The following is an 18,276-nucleotide window of genomic DNA, read 5'->3' on the forward strand; positions in this document are numbered from 1 at the left end:
GTCCTAGCCAAAACAACTGTATCATGGGAATCTCAGCTTGAGCCTAGGTCTGACAGCATATCTGATTGTTCTGGTAGGGCCAGTCGAGGCATCTATTTGCTCACATTATTATGCAGAAAGAAAAACATCCTGCTAGACGCAGAGGGGAAGAAATAAAAGGTGCCAAAAACATCATGGTGTTGCTCCCCAGATCCCAAACGTTTGTGTTTGAGCTCTAAAAAATGGCAGATGCTGATAAAGAGAGAAAATTTTGTAAATTCTCTATTAGGCATTAGGACCAAGCATTTCTGCATGGGTGCCCTGGAAAGCAGAAGATGGGACATGGAATTTAGTACAGTATGACAACTCTTCAATGTGAGAAACTCACAACATTCGGTCCATTCTGGCACCTCAAGGTTTTGTGGCGTATGGAGGATCTGAAGACAATGCACTGGCATTTTATAAAAAAAGATAAAGACATCAAGACTGCTGAAGTTGTTTTGCAGGTGTTCCTGGAGTATGGAAGACGTGCTTGTTTGAGAAGCCATAGGATCACTCGTGGTCATGTCCAAAATAACACGATGTGGTATGGAAGAAGGCTCGGGCTCTTACATCAGCTAGCGGGAGCATAAGTCAGTGCAGTTTAAGATAATTACTACTGCTTGAATTTTAGAATGATGACATCTAGAGATTTTAAACTGTTTTTCAATGGCATATACCAAAATGGTAAAAATGGTTATTTTTGGATAATAGAATTACGAATGACTTATTTTCCTCTATGACCCTTTTTAACTCCCCCTAATAATTTACACATAAATTATATGTTATAATTTGATCAGCAAACACACAATTTTTTTTTTAAGTTCTTGGCCCTTCATGCAGTGCCATTCAAATATACCTGAGAGGAGGTAAACCTTCTCAAGAAAAAAAATATCACCACTTAGAGTTCAGAATAGAATGAAGAAAACTTAAGAACTTGGGTACCCAAGAGTTAGAGGATAATTCTTCCCAGAAAAATACACGTTTTCTTCATTCATCACCAAAATCATAAGCAACATCAGCAAACATCATTTTAGGAAGTCATCTGAAGATCAAAGAAATTGGAATTAATTGTAGTGAATTCATGGGTCACTAAACTTAAGGTATACAAAATATAATTTATAAAATTCATTCAATGTGATGTATATTGTTTGAATGGCTATAAATATGTCAATATAAATAGCTATATATGTGGATATAAATATAAGACATAAATGTATACATAAAGTAGACACAGGCTTGGATTAAGGTATATATTTATCATGGCTTTTAGAACTATACTTGAGACTCAATCATATATTCTCCAGCACAAACTCTTTAGTTTCTCAAATCAAACTTATCCCATCCCAAAGGTTTTCAGAATCTTAATCCTAATTCTCAAGGAGGAATTATTACAGTCCAGACCCTAGACAATTTTCCATTTCATTTCCTTTTATGTTTGTTATGCATTCATAATAGAACAGTGGTATGCAGAGTTCAGGAAGATTTAAAAGGAAGGACACAAATTTTATTTAAAATACCAAAGATTTATAGCCAAATAAATGGATGAAGGAAAACTATTAAATACACTGTATATTATACTTAGCAGCTTAGAATAATAGATGTAAGATAACCAGTTAACTTTCCTAATTTGAAAAACCTGCAATTTTAAAATACATCAGCAAATGAGATTTAATAGAACTCTTTTGCAAATGAATTTTGTGGACCACACATTACATCTAAAATCAACTGTTATAGTTCAATATAACATGGTCTCTGTATATACCTTTTATATAAGATATATCTATAGATTAATTCCACAACCTGTAAGTAAAAGTATTCCCAACCAGTGCCAATAGCTAAAGATTTTGTACAATTTCTAAAAGATACTATACATTTATGAATTATGTTACACACAAATACTTGTTATTTTTTAAAAATGGTATATACCCAAAATGTGCTAGTCATCTCAAATTCAATTGCCCATCATCTAGGAAGGAAGTCGGTTTTAGACACATGCCCTCTGCACAATGATCTCCCTACAATCTCAAAACAAAGAAAAATCTGGACAACTATGTTTCACAACTCTGGGTCACTATTCACACAGCACTCTGCACTAGAACCACATGGAAATCTTTATAGAGTATAGTTAGTCATTATTTCCTTAAGGATAGAACAGAATGAGAAACATCCTCTAGTTTAACGTCTGTTGATACTATTTCCCCCTCTTCCCATCACTAACTGCTTATTTTGTGTCTCATTATCTAATTGACCATTTTCTCTGGTCTTTAATAAGATTCTACTCTGTTTCTGGCAAATCACTTGCACTAATAATTTCCGGCTCAAGTTCTCTCTGTAGCCTTGTATGAATGATGACTTGTTGCTTTGCTAAGAGCTCATTTGCTGGACTGTAATTTTGGTTCAAGAAGAATTAACATTTTGTGAAACAGATGGCGGATAATAATTCATCACACCTTGAAAGTTTCGCTGCTATGGCTGCCGCTGGAATGAAAGCCAGGTTCATTAGACAGGTGTTCCATTGCCACTCGCTATTGTTCGAGGTGATGTAAAACTTCTCTCTCCTGCATGCTTTGAATTTTTTGCAAAATTTGCAATACCCAGAAGGTTCTCTGAGTGGGGACAGCATGTTCTTGCAGGGTGAGTCTTTCTGTATGAATACCTACCAAAAAAACAAAAACAAAAACCCAAAAACCTGATTACTGGACACATTCATCATTTCTTTGGTTAGAGGAAGAATTACATAATCTTTTCTAACTTTCTCATATATTCTTTTTGCCAAGTCAAACTCCAGGCTTAAAACGACATTTCTAAAGCAGCCATTCTGACTCAGCACTAAAAATAAGGCTGAAAATCTTATTTCTGAAAAGATCAACTAAATAGGCTTTCCCACTCAGAAAGGTGTTTGCAAATTCAAATCCTCAAAAGCATTACACTGCCTAGCTTTACACAGACTCGAAATATATGGAAATTTGACCTCACAACTACCTTTTGAAGATCTATTCTCTTGACCTTCCCAGGTACTATGCGCAGCTGCCCACATTGTAGACAAAGGCTGCATGAAGGGTTCTCATGCAGGGATGTGTGTGGAGAGGCACATCTAGGGGGAGGGCTTCCTCCAGAGTGATGCATAAATAGGGATAGGTTATAAGGTTTCAGTATTATCACAGAAAGAAGTAAGAGAATACATACGATTTGATTTGCTTTGATCTGTAAAAAAAAATCCTTCCCATTGTGATTTTGGAATTCAAAAATGAAGATTAAGAGGTGGATCTCAGGGATGCCTGGGTGGCTCAATTGGTTAAGCAGCTGCCTACAGCTCAGGTCATGATCCCAGCTTGACAGGAAAATCAAGTTTCCCTCTTTTCCCACTCATTCATACATGCTAAATGGTGATGGTGATGATGATAATTTAAACAATCTACTCCAACCAGGAATACAGCTTCTTACTTCCATCTGTTTCTGATTTTTTTCTAAGCTGGTTATAGTCCATAGTATTTGTGCTCTGAGAATTCAGTGACTGCCTCGGATCTCTCTCCCTCTCTCTTCTGAGAATAATAAGAGTAATTTTGACAAGACAGTGCCTTCACCTCAGATGAGGTGAGATCCAAAAGCAGCAGTTCATCAACCCCTCACAGTCCCTGACCTTAGCTGAGTCCTGTTTCAGTCACTCTGAGAAACAGACAGCCAGGAAGAAAGCCTCCAGGTGACATTTCACATCAGCCCCTCACATGAGTGTGTCCCTTGTTAGAGACAATCCTTCTGTCATCTTTACAAGCACACCTGGTTTCCAAGTGTTTCCAAACACCCGCAGGTTCTTGAGTAATTCTCAAATCGGTCGTGGCATTTGAACCATATAAATGTATCTTCAGCTTTTCTGATGCAATTTCTCTTTTGGTTACTAATGAGAAAGCATTGCAAAGGAAAGAGAAGGCTATTTAACAACCAGAGCAAAATGTCCATCACTAATTATCTTAAAGCTCCAAGATCCAGCATCCTGATTAGCACAGGCCTGGAAAAAGCACAGAGTAAAACCGGACATTTATTGTTCAATTAGAGAGCAGAATAATTACTGCCTTCCAGATATCCCAGGGAGCAACACTTCAACTTCATCACTCCTTGAGCAGAAAAGTAATTTAAAACACAAAGAAGTGTGCATTTAGGGTCTGTGAACATAACATCAGAATGCTCTAGTGTGGAAGGCACTCCTGACTTTTTTTCAGCTTTTATCTCTTAATCAAATTAGTCTCCTGCTGAGGTAAAAACAAAAAGAGCCATTCATGAAATTATATATGCCTTGCTATCTCAACTATCCAAAAATGCACACAACATTTGTAGAGGAAAACACAACAAATTACTAACTGCAGTAATCTCTGAGGATGTGATTATGACTGTTTCATTATTTTCTTTTCAATATTATTGTTTTCCAAGATTTTTGCAATAAGCATATATAATTAGTGTTTCAGCATTACTGGTTTAATATGTGTTGAATATTTATAATGTGCAAGACGCTATGCCAAGAAAATTGTGCATATTATCTTTTACTTCTGACCAAATTGAAAAAAAAAGAAAAAGAAAAAGAAAAAAAAAGAACCTATGTAGGAAGTATTATCTCCATAAGTAGCTTGCCTAAGATCACTTAGCTGCCTATGGTAGAGTCGGGATTCAAAGCCAAGTCTACATAATTTGATTCAGTCCCCCATGCGTTGTTTTCATAATCAGAGAAAGATACCAAAAATAGTATCTGAGACAGTAAAAATAGGGGAATTAAGTTGTAGGAAACAGGCTTCCTAAAATGCAAATACGAAATAATATACCTGTGGAAGACAAAAATCTGTAAAAATAAGGTATCTCAGGTTTACCTGATGTCAGTTACCAGTCATTAAATCGATTTTCGTTATAAAAATTGTGTATTATCATCGGCACACCTGATGCAGTGCTGAGAAGTGAGTCAGGGACCTGAATGAGTCGCTCTTCACCCTTTGCCATAATTTATGAACTCAGTCAGTGTGCTTGTTCTTTCCGAGATCCCACATTCTCATTTGTTCATTCATCTATTAATTCAACAATGTTTCTTTTTCTAATTTTTAAAAAGATTTTATTACTTGTCAGAAAGAGGGAGTGGCAGGCACAGAAGAGGGAGAAGCAGACTCCCCACTAAGCAAGGAGCCTGATGCCGGCTCCGTCCCAGGACTGTGGGATCATGACCTGAGCCAAAGGCCGATACTTAACCTACTGAGCCACCCAGGCGCCCCAAATATTTGTGTCCCTAATATGCCAGACACTATAGTGGGCCCCAGGTGAGTGCAATCGTAAGAGAGGCACAATCTGTGTTCTTACAGAAATTTCTGTCCTCCAACTTTGGTGCCTCGCCCATGACTGATGATAATAATACTTACTTCCATTGGGGTTGTTGCTAGGACTGTAGGAAACAAAACAAAGCACCTGACCCAGCACTCAACACATGTGAGGCTTTCAATAAATTTTACTGCTGGCATAATCTCAGTTTTTCCAGCTATAAAATGGAATTTATCTTATTCCTCTTGACTGGGTGTGAGAATATTGATCTCTATAATCCTTCAGAGAAGACATCCGCTCTAGTCCAGAAAACACCTTGATTTTTAAAAGATGCTTTGGAGGGGCATCTGGGTAACTCAGTGGGTTAAAGCCTCTGCCTTGGGCCCAGGTCATGATCTCAGGGTCCTGGGATCGAGTCCCGCATCGGGCTCTCTGCTCAGCAGGGAGCCTGCTTACCCCCTCTCTCTCTGCCTGCCTCTCTGCCTACTTGTGATCTCTGTCAAATAAATAAATAAAATATTTTAAAAAAATAAAAATAAAAAAAATAAAAGATGCTTTGGACAATGGAGGCTCATAGGAAAAGATGAAAATTCAGATTTTTTTCTAGGCTTGTAGTAGATTAAACTCAACTTAGTTTTCAATTTTTTTGTTTTGACTATCAAAATTTACAATGTCATTGTTTTTTAAGATTTTTATTTATGTATTTATTTGATAGCGAGAACAGAAGCAGAAGGAGCAGCAGAAGGAGAGGGAGACGCAGGCTCCTCACTGAGCAGGGAGCCTGATGCAGGGCTCCATCCCAGAACTCTGGGATCATGACCTGAGCTGAAGGCAGTAACTTAACTGACTAAGCCACCCAGTCACCCCTGCAATGCTGTATTTAAAACCCCCATGTAAAAACTGATGATTCACTTGGAAAAATTCCAAGAATATTATACATGGGTAAATTCTTGTGATCTTATCTTTCACAATATAAGAAGGTTAAGGGAAATCTTTGGTAAGAACAACGTTAAGTTCTTACTTTTGAAAGGCTTTCAGATGGATATCTTGAGATCTAGGTCAACATAAGCTTCTCCACCAATCAAAAATATGTTTGTGTACATGTGTCAAATGATACATACCTCCTGTAATGCACATTCAATATTTTTTGAGCACAACATTTGAGGATATGTCAAGAGATTTACATAGATTTTCTCTATTATTCCAAACACACCTCCTAGTAAAGTTAGATCTCCTCCATCAGCAACTGAAACTAGAAGACATTAAGCAATTCACTAAATTATTCTAGTAAATACCAATGCCTGAATTTGACCCCCCCCCATTGTCTGACTTCACAACTTAACACCACATCCATGCTTCAGCTACAGGAAATGCATTACTTCCCAAAGTAGCTTATGTCTTTTTTTTTTTTTTTTTTTTTTTTTTTAAAGTGCCTGGGTGGCCTATACTTGGATTCTGCTCAGGTCGTGATCTCTGGGTCATGACAACAAGCCCTGCATTGGGCTCCAAGCTCAGTGCAGAGTTTGCTAAGATTCTCTTTCTCCTCCTCCTCCTGCTCCTCTCCATGCCTCTCTCAAATAAATAAATAAATCTTAAATAAATAAATAAATAAATATGCTTTCTCTCTCTCTCTATATATATAAAATTCACTGAGTTCCTTCCAACATTGAACTGAAACCTGTCCTTTCTGGAAGTCATCGCTGTCTCTAGTTTCACCCTTCAGTTAAATTAATTGGTCTAATGCCTCTTCTGCATGAAAGCTATTCAAATGCTCACAAACACCTTTACTTCACCTCTTCTCCTTTCTACTAAGTTGTCCTTTCTGAAAAACAGCCCCATTTTTCCTCTGCTGTTTAGATTACATTGTTTTGAGTCCCTACCCTCCTCCTACTCCATTCCAATCATCATAGTCTTGTTTGTTTATGTCACTTTCAAAAGAGGATGCACAGAACTAAAAACAAAACCACAGGTGTGGTCTGAAGAGTCAGAGCTGAGGTTCATTATCACCATCTTTGTCTCAGACATTATACTTCTATTTATGTTGCTCAATAGCAGATTAGCTGTTTTATTCCAGCTCCCTCATGCTGCTGACTCACATAGCATTTACTGTAACTACAATAAAGCTTCTAGGTCTTTTTCACACATGCAACTATGAATCCACATTTTCAACATCCTATTCTTGTGCTTTGCTTTCATGAGTTTTCTCCATGTTGAGCTACCCCTCTTAGACTGGGAAGGTTGAATTGATAAGCCAAGGCTTTTTTAATCTTTTTTTATCATTCAGTGGAATACCCTCTCCCTCACAGCTCCAATTTCATCGTTAACTTGACTTCCCAAATTATTGAGTAAAAATACTGACAACCCAGGGAAGAAGGTAAAGTTTGAAATTCTTCCCCTCACCCAATAGACTTCATCCTAGAGTGACATGAATTCACACATTAGTAACTTATAGACAGGATCAGTTTACCTACTTGGGGATTTACCTAATGGTATAAGTCTCCAGCCCACAGTCTCCTCCTGGATTCCTCCTCCATGATCCTAGGAAAGACCATGATATATGATTCCTCACTGACATCAAAACACCCCTTGCCTATTGCATGCCCCCCACCCCCAGCACGATAACCTAGTACCATGGCAGCCATCTCCTGTTAGGGGATTTCTTTCTAGACTACTGCTTTCTAGGTATAGCTAGCTTCATGGGCATATTATTACCTGTATGCAGAGCTCCGGACTCAAATAAGCCTCCCCTTGGACTTAATGACCTCCAAACAGCCACTTTGAAATTTTAAACAATTTTATTTATACATTAAATTATATATTAAATATTAAAATTTTCATATAAAATGAATATAATAAACTTTATTTCTAAATTAAGTATGAAATTAAATTTTTACATTAAATTTCATTTATATATTAAATTATATATTAAATTTCTACATTTAAATACTAAATGTAGAATGACATTAAATAGTAAGTAAAAAAAATAAAATGCCTCAAGCCAAGAGACTACAGAAGAAAAGAGAAATCTTTGTATCTTAACATGTTTAACAGTACTTTTTTCCAGCTTTTTGAACAAAGGGGCCCACATTTCTGTTTTCCACTGAGCCCACAAATAAGATAGTTGGCCCTGTTTCCAGAGTGGAAAATCAAAATCTCCTGCCTAGTTGGCTAGTTACCTACCCAGTCAGAATTCAGTGCTAACTGATAACGTAGAACCATAACATATCAGTGGAATATTGGCCTTGCTGCTTTCTGTTGAGTTGACAGAGTTTCCCGCAGGAGCATGCGACACTAGGGAACACTTTGGCATACACTGAACAACCTAGGTCTTGTGCCATCAATTTTGCTCCTTCTCCCCACACTTACCAATCTTCAAAACGCCACACTGCAGCAAGCCATTCTTGTTCCAGACTTGAAATTCAAATAAAAATACATCATTTCCCAGTGAACTCTCAAACACTGAAAAGAAATTTTAAAAAATAAGCAAAAAATTTTTTTGAAGTGGAAAAAAAAATCCATGGTTTCCAAATGAAACTTAAAGTAAAAATTTAACTAGAAACATTCAAAAGTCTTGGAAATCATTGGCTGATTTACCATTTCCCATAGAGACCATACCAATGTCAGACCTGTTGCATTTTTGTTTCTTAATTTCAGGCCTTGGAAGGATTTGGAGGTTGAAGAATCTTGGGGCAGCAGATGCTTTACTAAAGACAAAGGGTCAGTGTGGGTAATGGTTATAAAATTATTCATGTATCAGTCCTCTGATGAAGGTCATGGAGTTTTGCCTGCTAAAGGCACTGATCATTGTTGGTATTTTTGCATATATAGATTTGGGAATGTTCAATCACAAAAGGAAGTTCTCTTATTCCTTGTCTTTTTCAAGTGAGAAAATAGTTTTTTCTACTTCTTATCCCCTACAGAGGTCAAGTATATCCTCAGCCTCCAACGCCCTTCTCACTTACTAAGTAAGTGAGAAAGTTACTAAGTACTAACTCACTAAGTACTAAGTTACTAAGTACTAAATCACTCCCCAGCCCTGATTTCCATCCCGTTGCCCAGATCCTAGACCTTGCATCACACAGAAAAATCACATTCTCCTCACTCTCTCTGTGTGTCTCAACAGTGACATAGCTTAACACTAATATCCCTTCTCCTAAAATACCTCCCCCCTCCCCCTTCTTCTTCAAGGTTTGGGTTCAAGTTCCCTTGCCCCGTGAAATTTTTCTCCTCTCTACTACAAAGTCTCCTGAATTACTCTTTTCAAACTTTCCATTCTAAAGCCATATATCTCAATGTCTTAAGAAGACCCAATTTACCTGTTTCACATTTAGAGAGCATCCACATGCTGGGAAAGCCAATTAGAAAATTTCTAGTCAGGTCCATCTATGAGAGATTGAAATCTCTTAGATGTGACAAAAAAAACATTGGCTCGGAACTCAAATTCTGCCTTTCCTACTTTGCGGTATGTGATCTTTGAAAATCCCTTCACTATGTGAACATGTAGGTGGAAAGATAATACCCACCTGATAAGGGTGTTATAAGCATGAAATTCTCCTTTCATTTATGACAACAAATTGGTAGAATGCCTGACGCAGAGCAGGCACTTACTAAATGATAGCAGCCAATATTAGAAAGCCTCAACCACTACCTGCTTGATAATTCATCATTTCAATTCACATCAGTACTAAAAATAGGTAGTGTTTTCTACCACCAATCAATTTTATGGAAGACATCTATCTGTAGATCTCTTAGATATACATATATATGCATATAAATCTATAGATGAATATCTATATTTAGTTTTTGATGCCTCGGAAGGTTTTTGAAGGCAATTATATTTGTTAGTGAAACAGAGAACATGTTGGTGAGAACTAAAAGGGAAACACTGTCAAGAGATCAGATGTGGAAGTGTGGACATGGTGAGCAAAGTCCAGTATGGACTGGGGTATCAAGAGTGACCTCTTGAGTTCTTGGTCTTGGTCCCTATAGCAAGAGAGATATAAAATAATTTACATTTCTTCTGAGGATTCCTTGAGGACTATCTTGCCTGCCCCATTCCTGTTGGCCAGGTACTTTAAATCCCTACGGACCTGGAGCAGGTTAAAAATCAAAGGACACAGATGAGATTTATGTGACAGCCTCATACATCATTTTTCTCACCTCAGTGACCTTAGTCCCCGGAATGCCATTTTTTTGTAAAGTGCATCAACACTAAAGAATTTAACAGGTTGTCTTCATTTTGCTTATTTCTCCAAAATCCTGCTCTACAAACTTTTTGGCCTTTCAGCTACAGAAATTATATCTCAGGGATACATAAAAGTGTCAATGTTACCAGGCGGTCCGATGATGCATGGCATACTTCTCGCTAGAGCAAAGGCGATGGAGAAGGTATTGCCTTGAATCAAGCACTGACACGGGGCCAAAAATCATGGCCGGTAATACATTCTCTGATGGCATAGGTTACAAATGTGCAGCAAGTTGTGATGATGCATGCGTGAGAGGTACACCACACACTGGGAAGGCCAGGCTGAGCTTTATGATGAGAATTTGGAATTGTTCTCATGCCAGCTGAGTTGGACTTTGGAGCTAAAATGCATTGTATCCATGTTTGAGGCACTCAGGGGCAAGAATATGGAAACATATTCCTCCCTCATTTGGTTAATTCCTCTCTATCCTTTAGAGCTCAGCACAGCACTTACTTCTTCCAGAAGCTTTCTGTGATTCCCCGCTGCATCCTTAACACCACTGCCCAGCACGGTGACCACCGGCATCATTTTTGCCTCTGTCACCCACAGCCACTGTCACCACTGCAGGTTGGCCAGCTTAGGTAACCCTTGGGCATGTGCAATGAGGCAATATCACACTATATTTAATTGTCACCTGCCACTTCCTTGCTAGACTTATTTTTTGGCATCAGGAACTGCTTTTGTTGGACTTATCTCCCCAGTGCCTAAGAGAGCCTACCTACGGTAGGCACTCAACAAGTATTTGCTGAATGGACGAATAGACCAAAAAACAGAATTACTGTTCAGGAATACTCGCAATATGGAAGGCCTTCTTTTTTCACAAGTAACTGCCAGATTCTCAAAGTGCCATGGTAACTTCATTAATTCATTCTGGCCACTAAGGAGCACTAAAGAAGCAATTGACTGAACGATGCTCTAGTGACCAGAAGGAGGTAATGTGGCTAATTCCAAAAGTAATTTTCCATACGGAGTTTACCCACAGGACAAGTATGGCTAAATACATCTTCAGACCACAGGTTGGAGAATAGTAAATTAAATCAGCAGGCTATGTCTTCCCAGACTCATTGAAAAATCGGTAGTATATGGTGGGTCTTACCTGTTGGAAGCCAGTTTGGAAAATCTGTCATTTCCCACTCTTCCATTATCTTTATTTGAGACTTAGATGGATTTCTACATATGGACATTCATGCTGGACTCTAACATGGATTGTCAAACTACTCGCCAATGACCCTGGAACAATAAAGGAGGGAAATCTGAAGTTACTTTGTTCAATCTCTAAAGATTGTATTGTCATCTTTGGAAAACTTGCACCTATTTTAAGGATGATGGAAGGAATAGAAAAAAGTGGGGGGGGAGAGGCAGAGAGAGAGTTAGGAAGAGAAAAATGGGAAAGCTTTAAAATCTATATATTTATAAACCCAACATCACATCAGTCATTACTGCCAAAACCAGTATAACTTTGAATCCATATTTTTTAGTAATATGAAACTCACTTGCTCTCTCTGGTTCTAATTTTGCTACTAACTATGTGATGTTAAGGATATGACTTTGACCTTCGATCTTTTTTACATAATTTCAGAGACTAGTGTTATTTACCCAAAGGTCCCTTCGCGTTCTGTGATTTTATAAATTTATACAAATATGGGACGCCTGGATGGCACAGTGTGTTAAGACTCTGCCTTCAGCTCAGGTCATGATCTCAGGGTCCTGGGATCAAGTCCCGCATCCGACTCTCTGCTCAGCAGGGAGCCTGCTTCTCTCTCTCCCTCTCTCTCTCACTCTCTCTGCCTGCATCTCTGCCTACTTGTGATCTCTGTCAGTCAAATAAATAAATAAAATCTTAAAAAAAAAAAGTAGAACGTTTGGGTATTTATTTGTATAAATTCATTTATTTATCTATTTGTTTGTTTGTTTGTTTGTTTAAAAGATTTTATTTCTTTATTTGGCAGAGAGAAAGAGATCACAAGTAGGCAGAGAGGCAGGCAGAGAGAGAGGGGGAAGCAGGCTCCCTGCTGAGCAGAGAGCCCAATGAGGGGCTCAATCCCAGGACCCTGGGATCATGGCCTGAGCCAAGGGCAGAGGCTCTAACCCACTGAGCTACCCAGGCGCCCCAATATCCTACTTTCTTATCTCTCTGCTTGACTCTTAGTTAGAAACCAAAGGTCCATGTAAAGGAGAAAAGCATTACAAACAAGCACTCACCCGGGGATCTCTGAGGTTTATTTGGTTTTTGTTCACTTGCACTGTGAAGGTGCAGTTGCTTTATTCTGCTGCCAAGCTCAAGGAGAGTTATCGGCACAATAACTACGTTTGAATATTAAGTGCTTTATCAATCAAATTCCCCCAGGGCTGATCTCATTCTAATAACTCACACCCTCGAACAAAAAGAAAATAAGAAAGACAGACAGACAGACGGCATTACACGGCTCTCCTGGCTGTATTGTCACATATACTTTGAGTCAGTGTGTTCCCAGAGAAGGGATAAATATAGTCCAGGAAATAAATATGTGCAATAATAAATAATAAAATATGTGCAAGTCTCACCTATCCATTTATTTACCGTCCAGCATTCTATCAATGAGAGAAACTCCGGCCAACCCTCACTGCAGCCCTTTCCTCCACTCAGAGAACAAACGTACAGGAAGGTGAGGAAGAAAGCAAGGATGATTTTGCTTTTCTGCTAAGCATTATGCATAATGCGTCACCATCATTTTCTGATTTTTTTTTAACTTTATTTTTGCTTTTCTAATCGATGTTATTAGTAAAAGTTATTTCTTTTAAAGTTCCAGCCTATTTTACAGAGCAGATCCTCTTCTAACATCTCAGAAGTTAGGAGCATGGGGGGATGACTCCAGAAGCTGTGCTGAAGACCTTGGACAGTGAAGGAAGTCAGCCCCTGCTTTGGGACTGGTTGTGCTTTCCTCACATGGGTGTTCCTTTATAGACTTGCCCTTCAAAGTTGATTTTCTGCAATATAGTAAATAACTTAAAACTCCTACATGTAGAACTTTTTAGGCATTCAGTTCCCCTATTAAAATTTGATCAATTGTAGAGTAAAAGTGACAGAATTAGGAAGATATCAAAGTTGTGAGACTTAATAAATTCTTCTACTGGTACATGTATCATTCTCCACAGTAATTTTTTGAAATGGAAAAATATGAATATATTCCTGATAATAATGAGGCTTTAAATGTTTTATCTCTAAGAGGGGATGTTTCTCATCCTATCTCCCCAAATAAGCAAAGGACCCTTCATGAAAAGAAACCAGCAATAAACCAGTGGTATGCTGGTCTACCCTTCTCTGATTTGTAGTATTTGCTGTAAATACTTCTCTCATGGCTCATTTAAAGCTAGCAATAGTTTAATGAACAGCTTGCAAATACTTTGTTTTTTGAAAATTGACTCTGCAAGTCGGCAAGAGCCAGTACAAGTGGGCTCCCGCACACCAGTGTCACATAATTAAACCGAAAAGTTCTTTGCAGAAAGGAAGCCATTTGTTCGAATAACGTGAGTAAGTCAATCAGACCCTCAGTTGTCTGAAATTGTTTCATTAATTGTGGGACAATTTCCTACTTCTAGATTGTTAGATACTGACTTCCTGAAAACGTCTCCAGAACAACCTGTTGAAAGAACAACATTGAGTGTATTGCTTAACGCAATGCAGGAGATCACATCTTTGAAACATTTTTAGTAGCACTTCAGAGGAAGGAGAGCAAAGATAGACCATACAATGAGGCTTTAGGGTACTGATTTAGGCAGGTTTTTTAATATAGGTAGACGGAGGGGAACTTGATTAGGATAAGTCAAGTTTTTGACATAAAAGTTTAGGATTGGTGAACACACCAAAGTAAGGGTTTCAGAGTGAATCGTGGAGAATAAAGTCATTTGATGTTATCTATCATCCTGAAAATATATATATATGGGTATATATATATATATATATATATATATATATAGAGATAGTGATGAGGGTAAATTGAGTAGTCTAGTGCTCAGAATAATGGATTTGGGGAACGTCCCTGAAAAAAACAACAAAGTTATTTGCAATTTTATCTTCCTGGGCAAGAGTTTCCTGAATTCTTAAAATTCTTTCTATTGAGTTTGATCAAACAGAAGAATGATGTTCATGAACACAGCCAAATAATAAAGTTCTGTGTGGTTGTATCAGGTTTTGGTTCCCAGAAGCAAAGGTGCATGAACCTGGAGGTTTCTCTGTAAGCAACTGGTGATTTTCTTGTCAAGACTGGGAAGGGGCCACTGGTTCTCCTCACACCTTCCACACCTCTGCAAGTCATGGGGATAGAAACAGCTGATGAATACTTTGAAGACACCTGCAGAAGCCTGACAAGTATTCTAGAGCTCCAAAATATAAAAAACATCAGAGTATAGGAAGGTTAGGTATTTGCAAGCCTGCTGGAATTAGAGGATTTACAAGTAGTCCTTCCACAGAAGTGTTTCAAAATATTCTACCACTGCCCTTTCTCCACTTTGTGACATATACTAATCTCCTTTAAAAATACAGATTTCTCCCCTGGGGATAAAAATATATGTTTATAAAAAATAAAAATTAAAAAAAAATACAGATTTCTCAGGGCACCTGGGTGGCTCAGTGGGTTAGAGCCTCTGCCTTCGGCTCAGGTCATGGTCCCAGGGTTCTGGGATGGAGCCCCGAGTAGGGCTCTGCTTGGCAGGGAGCCTGCTTCCTCCTCTCTCTGCCTGCCTCTCTGCCTACTTGTGATCTCTGTCAAATAAATAAATAAATAAATAAATAAATAAATAAATAAATAAATAAAATCTTAAAAAAAAAATACAGATTTCTCAACGCAGAGTCCCGTCTAATATTTTAGTGTAATGAGTCATTATTTCATTCATTGGTTCAATCTATTCATCACTCAGTGAAAAAATAAAGTGCCTATTAACTTTCAGACTGTAGCAAGCATGCCATCACCAAGATGAACACAATTTTTCTTGAATACCTCAGCTAAGAGGGGAAAATAGGGGGTACAGAGTATTACTCTCATGGGTTATAGAATCTCCATTACTCATGAACTTCAAATTTTAAAACTATTTCATATGTATGAAAAAGGGAAAAGCATGTCAACCTCTCCCTCTCTTACACAATGGTTATAACTTTTATTTTAGAATAGGATACTGCATTTGCATTAGCCGTGGTTGTCCTTTTGATTTTCTTTTGGATACAGGATGATCTATCAATATGAGTTTTTATGTAGACCTTGTTAAAATTTTTTTGTAGAACTTCAAATTCTTTTTAATTTTATAGGATTACCATCAGACAATATAACTTCAAGGATATCTATTAATCTTTGCTTTTTTGAATTTTTAAATATTTTTTGTAGCCAAATACATGATCAATTTTTGTTATTGTTCCATAGATGAAAAATATTTTCTCCGAACTAGGCATGCTTATTAAGTGTATACTTGAATTATCTGTGTTCTTATTTCTGTAATAGGTGTATTGAAGTCTTCCAAACGGTGTTTGGGTCTTTAGTCTTCTCAAATTTCCAATAGATTTACTTGCTGCAAAGAAGTTTTTAAGAGCTATGCCTTCCACATAAACTGTGCCTTTTATCAGAGCATTTTCCTGCTTTTAGGTTTAGCACCTTTAACATTAAATTCCACCTCCTGGGGCGCCTGGGTGGCTCAGTGGGTTAAAACCTCTGCCTTTGGTTCAGGTCATGATCCCAGGGTCCTGGAACCTAAACCCGCATCTGGCTCTCTTCTCAGCAGGGAGCCTGCTTCCTCCTCTCTCTCTGCCTGCCTCTCTGCCTACTTGTGATCTCTGTCTGTAAAATAAATAAGTAAAATATTTTTAAAACATTTTATAAAAAAAATTAAAAAATTCCACCTCTTTTGTTGTTAATATTCCAGTTCTGCTCCTTTTTCTTTGCATTTGCCTGGTAGTCTTTGTTTGTTCTTTATGTTCAACACTCATTTTCCTTAAGGATATGTCTTCTAAGAGTCATGTGGCCACGTTTTGGGTTTTAATTCAATCTGATAGTCTCTCTTTTAGTGATAGAATACAGTGCATTTATACTTAAGTCAAATAGCTGATATTTTTATCTTATCTCTTCCAACTTTCTTATATACTTATTACTAATTTTTCATTGATGTTACTTCCTTTTCTCATTTTTCCTGATAAAATCTAATTACTACTCATTCCACTTTTTCCTTATTGAGAGACTTTCCATTTACCTGCTCTCATAATCAAGTGCATTTGTCTCTACTGATATTTGAAATCTGATACCAAACATTATCCCCACAAACATTTCTCTAGCTGAATAAGAAGATACTTCTACACTACTTCCTGTGCCCTCCCCTTGCCCCATAAGACATTTGAAATGCTTTTACTCTGCCCCCTCTAACCCAATTCTTGCTTTTATTGAGATAGTTTGCTAAATTATAGTACATTTTGCTCAAGACTATTATTTGAATTTTCCTTGTAGGGTTCCTCCAATTGCAGGAGACCTGATTTAAGCTCTTACATGTTTCCAGACAACCAATCATTTTGTAGATACTGGATAATTTAAATTGGTTCTCACTGTTTTCTCTCTTCATCTTTTCTTATTTTACTTTCAAATGTGGTTCATTTCTTGTTTTATTGGAGTCTTTTATCAGATGACATTTTTGAGAAGGAACACATGGCAGATAACAGTCTTTTTATATAAAACCAAACCTTGTTTATGGAAGGTGGGTATGTCATGCCTGATAGAATGACGTTTATTCTCAGAGATGACACTACATGTATGGACTCAGTTGCATAATCAATTTGCTCAATATTATTCTGGTAAAAAGGAAGACAGATATTTACTGAACCTATGCAAATTTTTTTTATTATTGAAGTGAATATAGTGTTGAACATGAAATAAAATATTTCCAAATTTTGAGGGTCAATAAAAATCAGATACCATTAAAATATTTATAACTAAAAAAACCAGAGTTTACTAAATTGAGAGCTAGTGATAATTTATGAACAAAAAGAAAGAAACTGCTCATATATCCATTAAAAATGGAATGGAAAAATCATGTTAATGACATTTCCATTAATCACAATTTAACTTTCCATATCAGTTTATTTAGTCCCAAGTAATTCATTCTTGTTCCACTGGACCTTGGACCAAAGAGTCTGCCTTCCTCATATATATCTGCTTTAGGACTAGAAAGAGTCCTGAAATTCCTCATGTGGTCCATTGAAAAACTCTGAAAGTTGTCTAAGCATTGAAAGCTCAGAAGAATATATCCAACTGTCTATTCTTTCAAGTATCCACAGAATACCTGGTATGGTCCACCCCATGAGGCTCTGAAACTGTTCTTCTTTGTTGAAATACATTTTACTAACTAGTAGCTTATAGTAGAGCCTTCAGGCAAATACCTATCAGAAGCTGAAATTTACTTAATAATAAAGTTGGATGATAAGGGTCGACTAATTACAGTGACCAATAGTATCAGGATGGAGGTAAATAATATTTTTTAATGGGGCACAGTACAAAACTATTTTTGTAAAGGTTTGATCTATGCTTTTCCTGAGAATAAAATTAATGATAAATCTCAAGGGCCTTCTCATAAAATGTACAATTTCTGAAATTTTTTATATTAATATTTTATCTATACAAACTTAACAAGGGAAGATGGAGCAAGTCTTCTGATTTGACAATTATTCTCATGTAGTTCTTAAAATAGTATCAAACTAATTGTGAAA

General features: G+C 37.3%; 1 protein-coding gene across 1 annotated transcript in view; it reads right to left on the reverse strand.

Annotated features, from left to right (window-relative positions):
* Window positions 1–1,431: 1,431 nt before the first annotated feature.
* Window positions 1,432–18,276, reverse strand: part of LOC309868221 (uncharacterized protein) — a 66,885-nt gene continuing 50,040 nt past the window's right edge. The window contains exons 5-8 of the mRNA XM_082737779.1: window positions 11,656–11,789; window positions 8,680–8,772; window positions 7,797–7,851; window positions 1,432–2,677 (exon numbers count right to left, since the gene is read on the reverse strand). Of these exons, the coding sequence (XP_082593905.1) occupies window positions 2,521–2,677; window positions 7,797–7,851; window positions 8,680–8,772; window positions 11,656–11,743 (393 nt within the window). The 5' untranslated portion in view covers window positions 11,744–11,789 and the 3' untranslated portion in view covers window positions 1,432–2,520. The remainder of the gene's footprint in view (window positions 2,678–7,796; window positions 7,852–8,679; window positions 8,773–11,655; window positions 11,790–18,276) is intronic.

This window comes from Mustela nivalis, assembly GCF_964662115.1.
Source record: "Mustela nivalis genome assembly, chromosome: 6".
Classification (NCBI taxonomy): Eukaryota; Metazoa; Chordata; class Mammalia; order Carnivora; family Mustelidae; genus Mustela; species Mustela nivalis.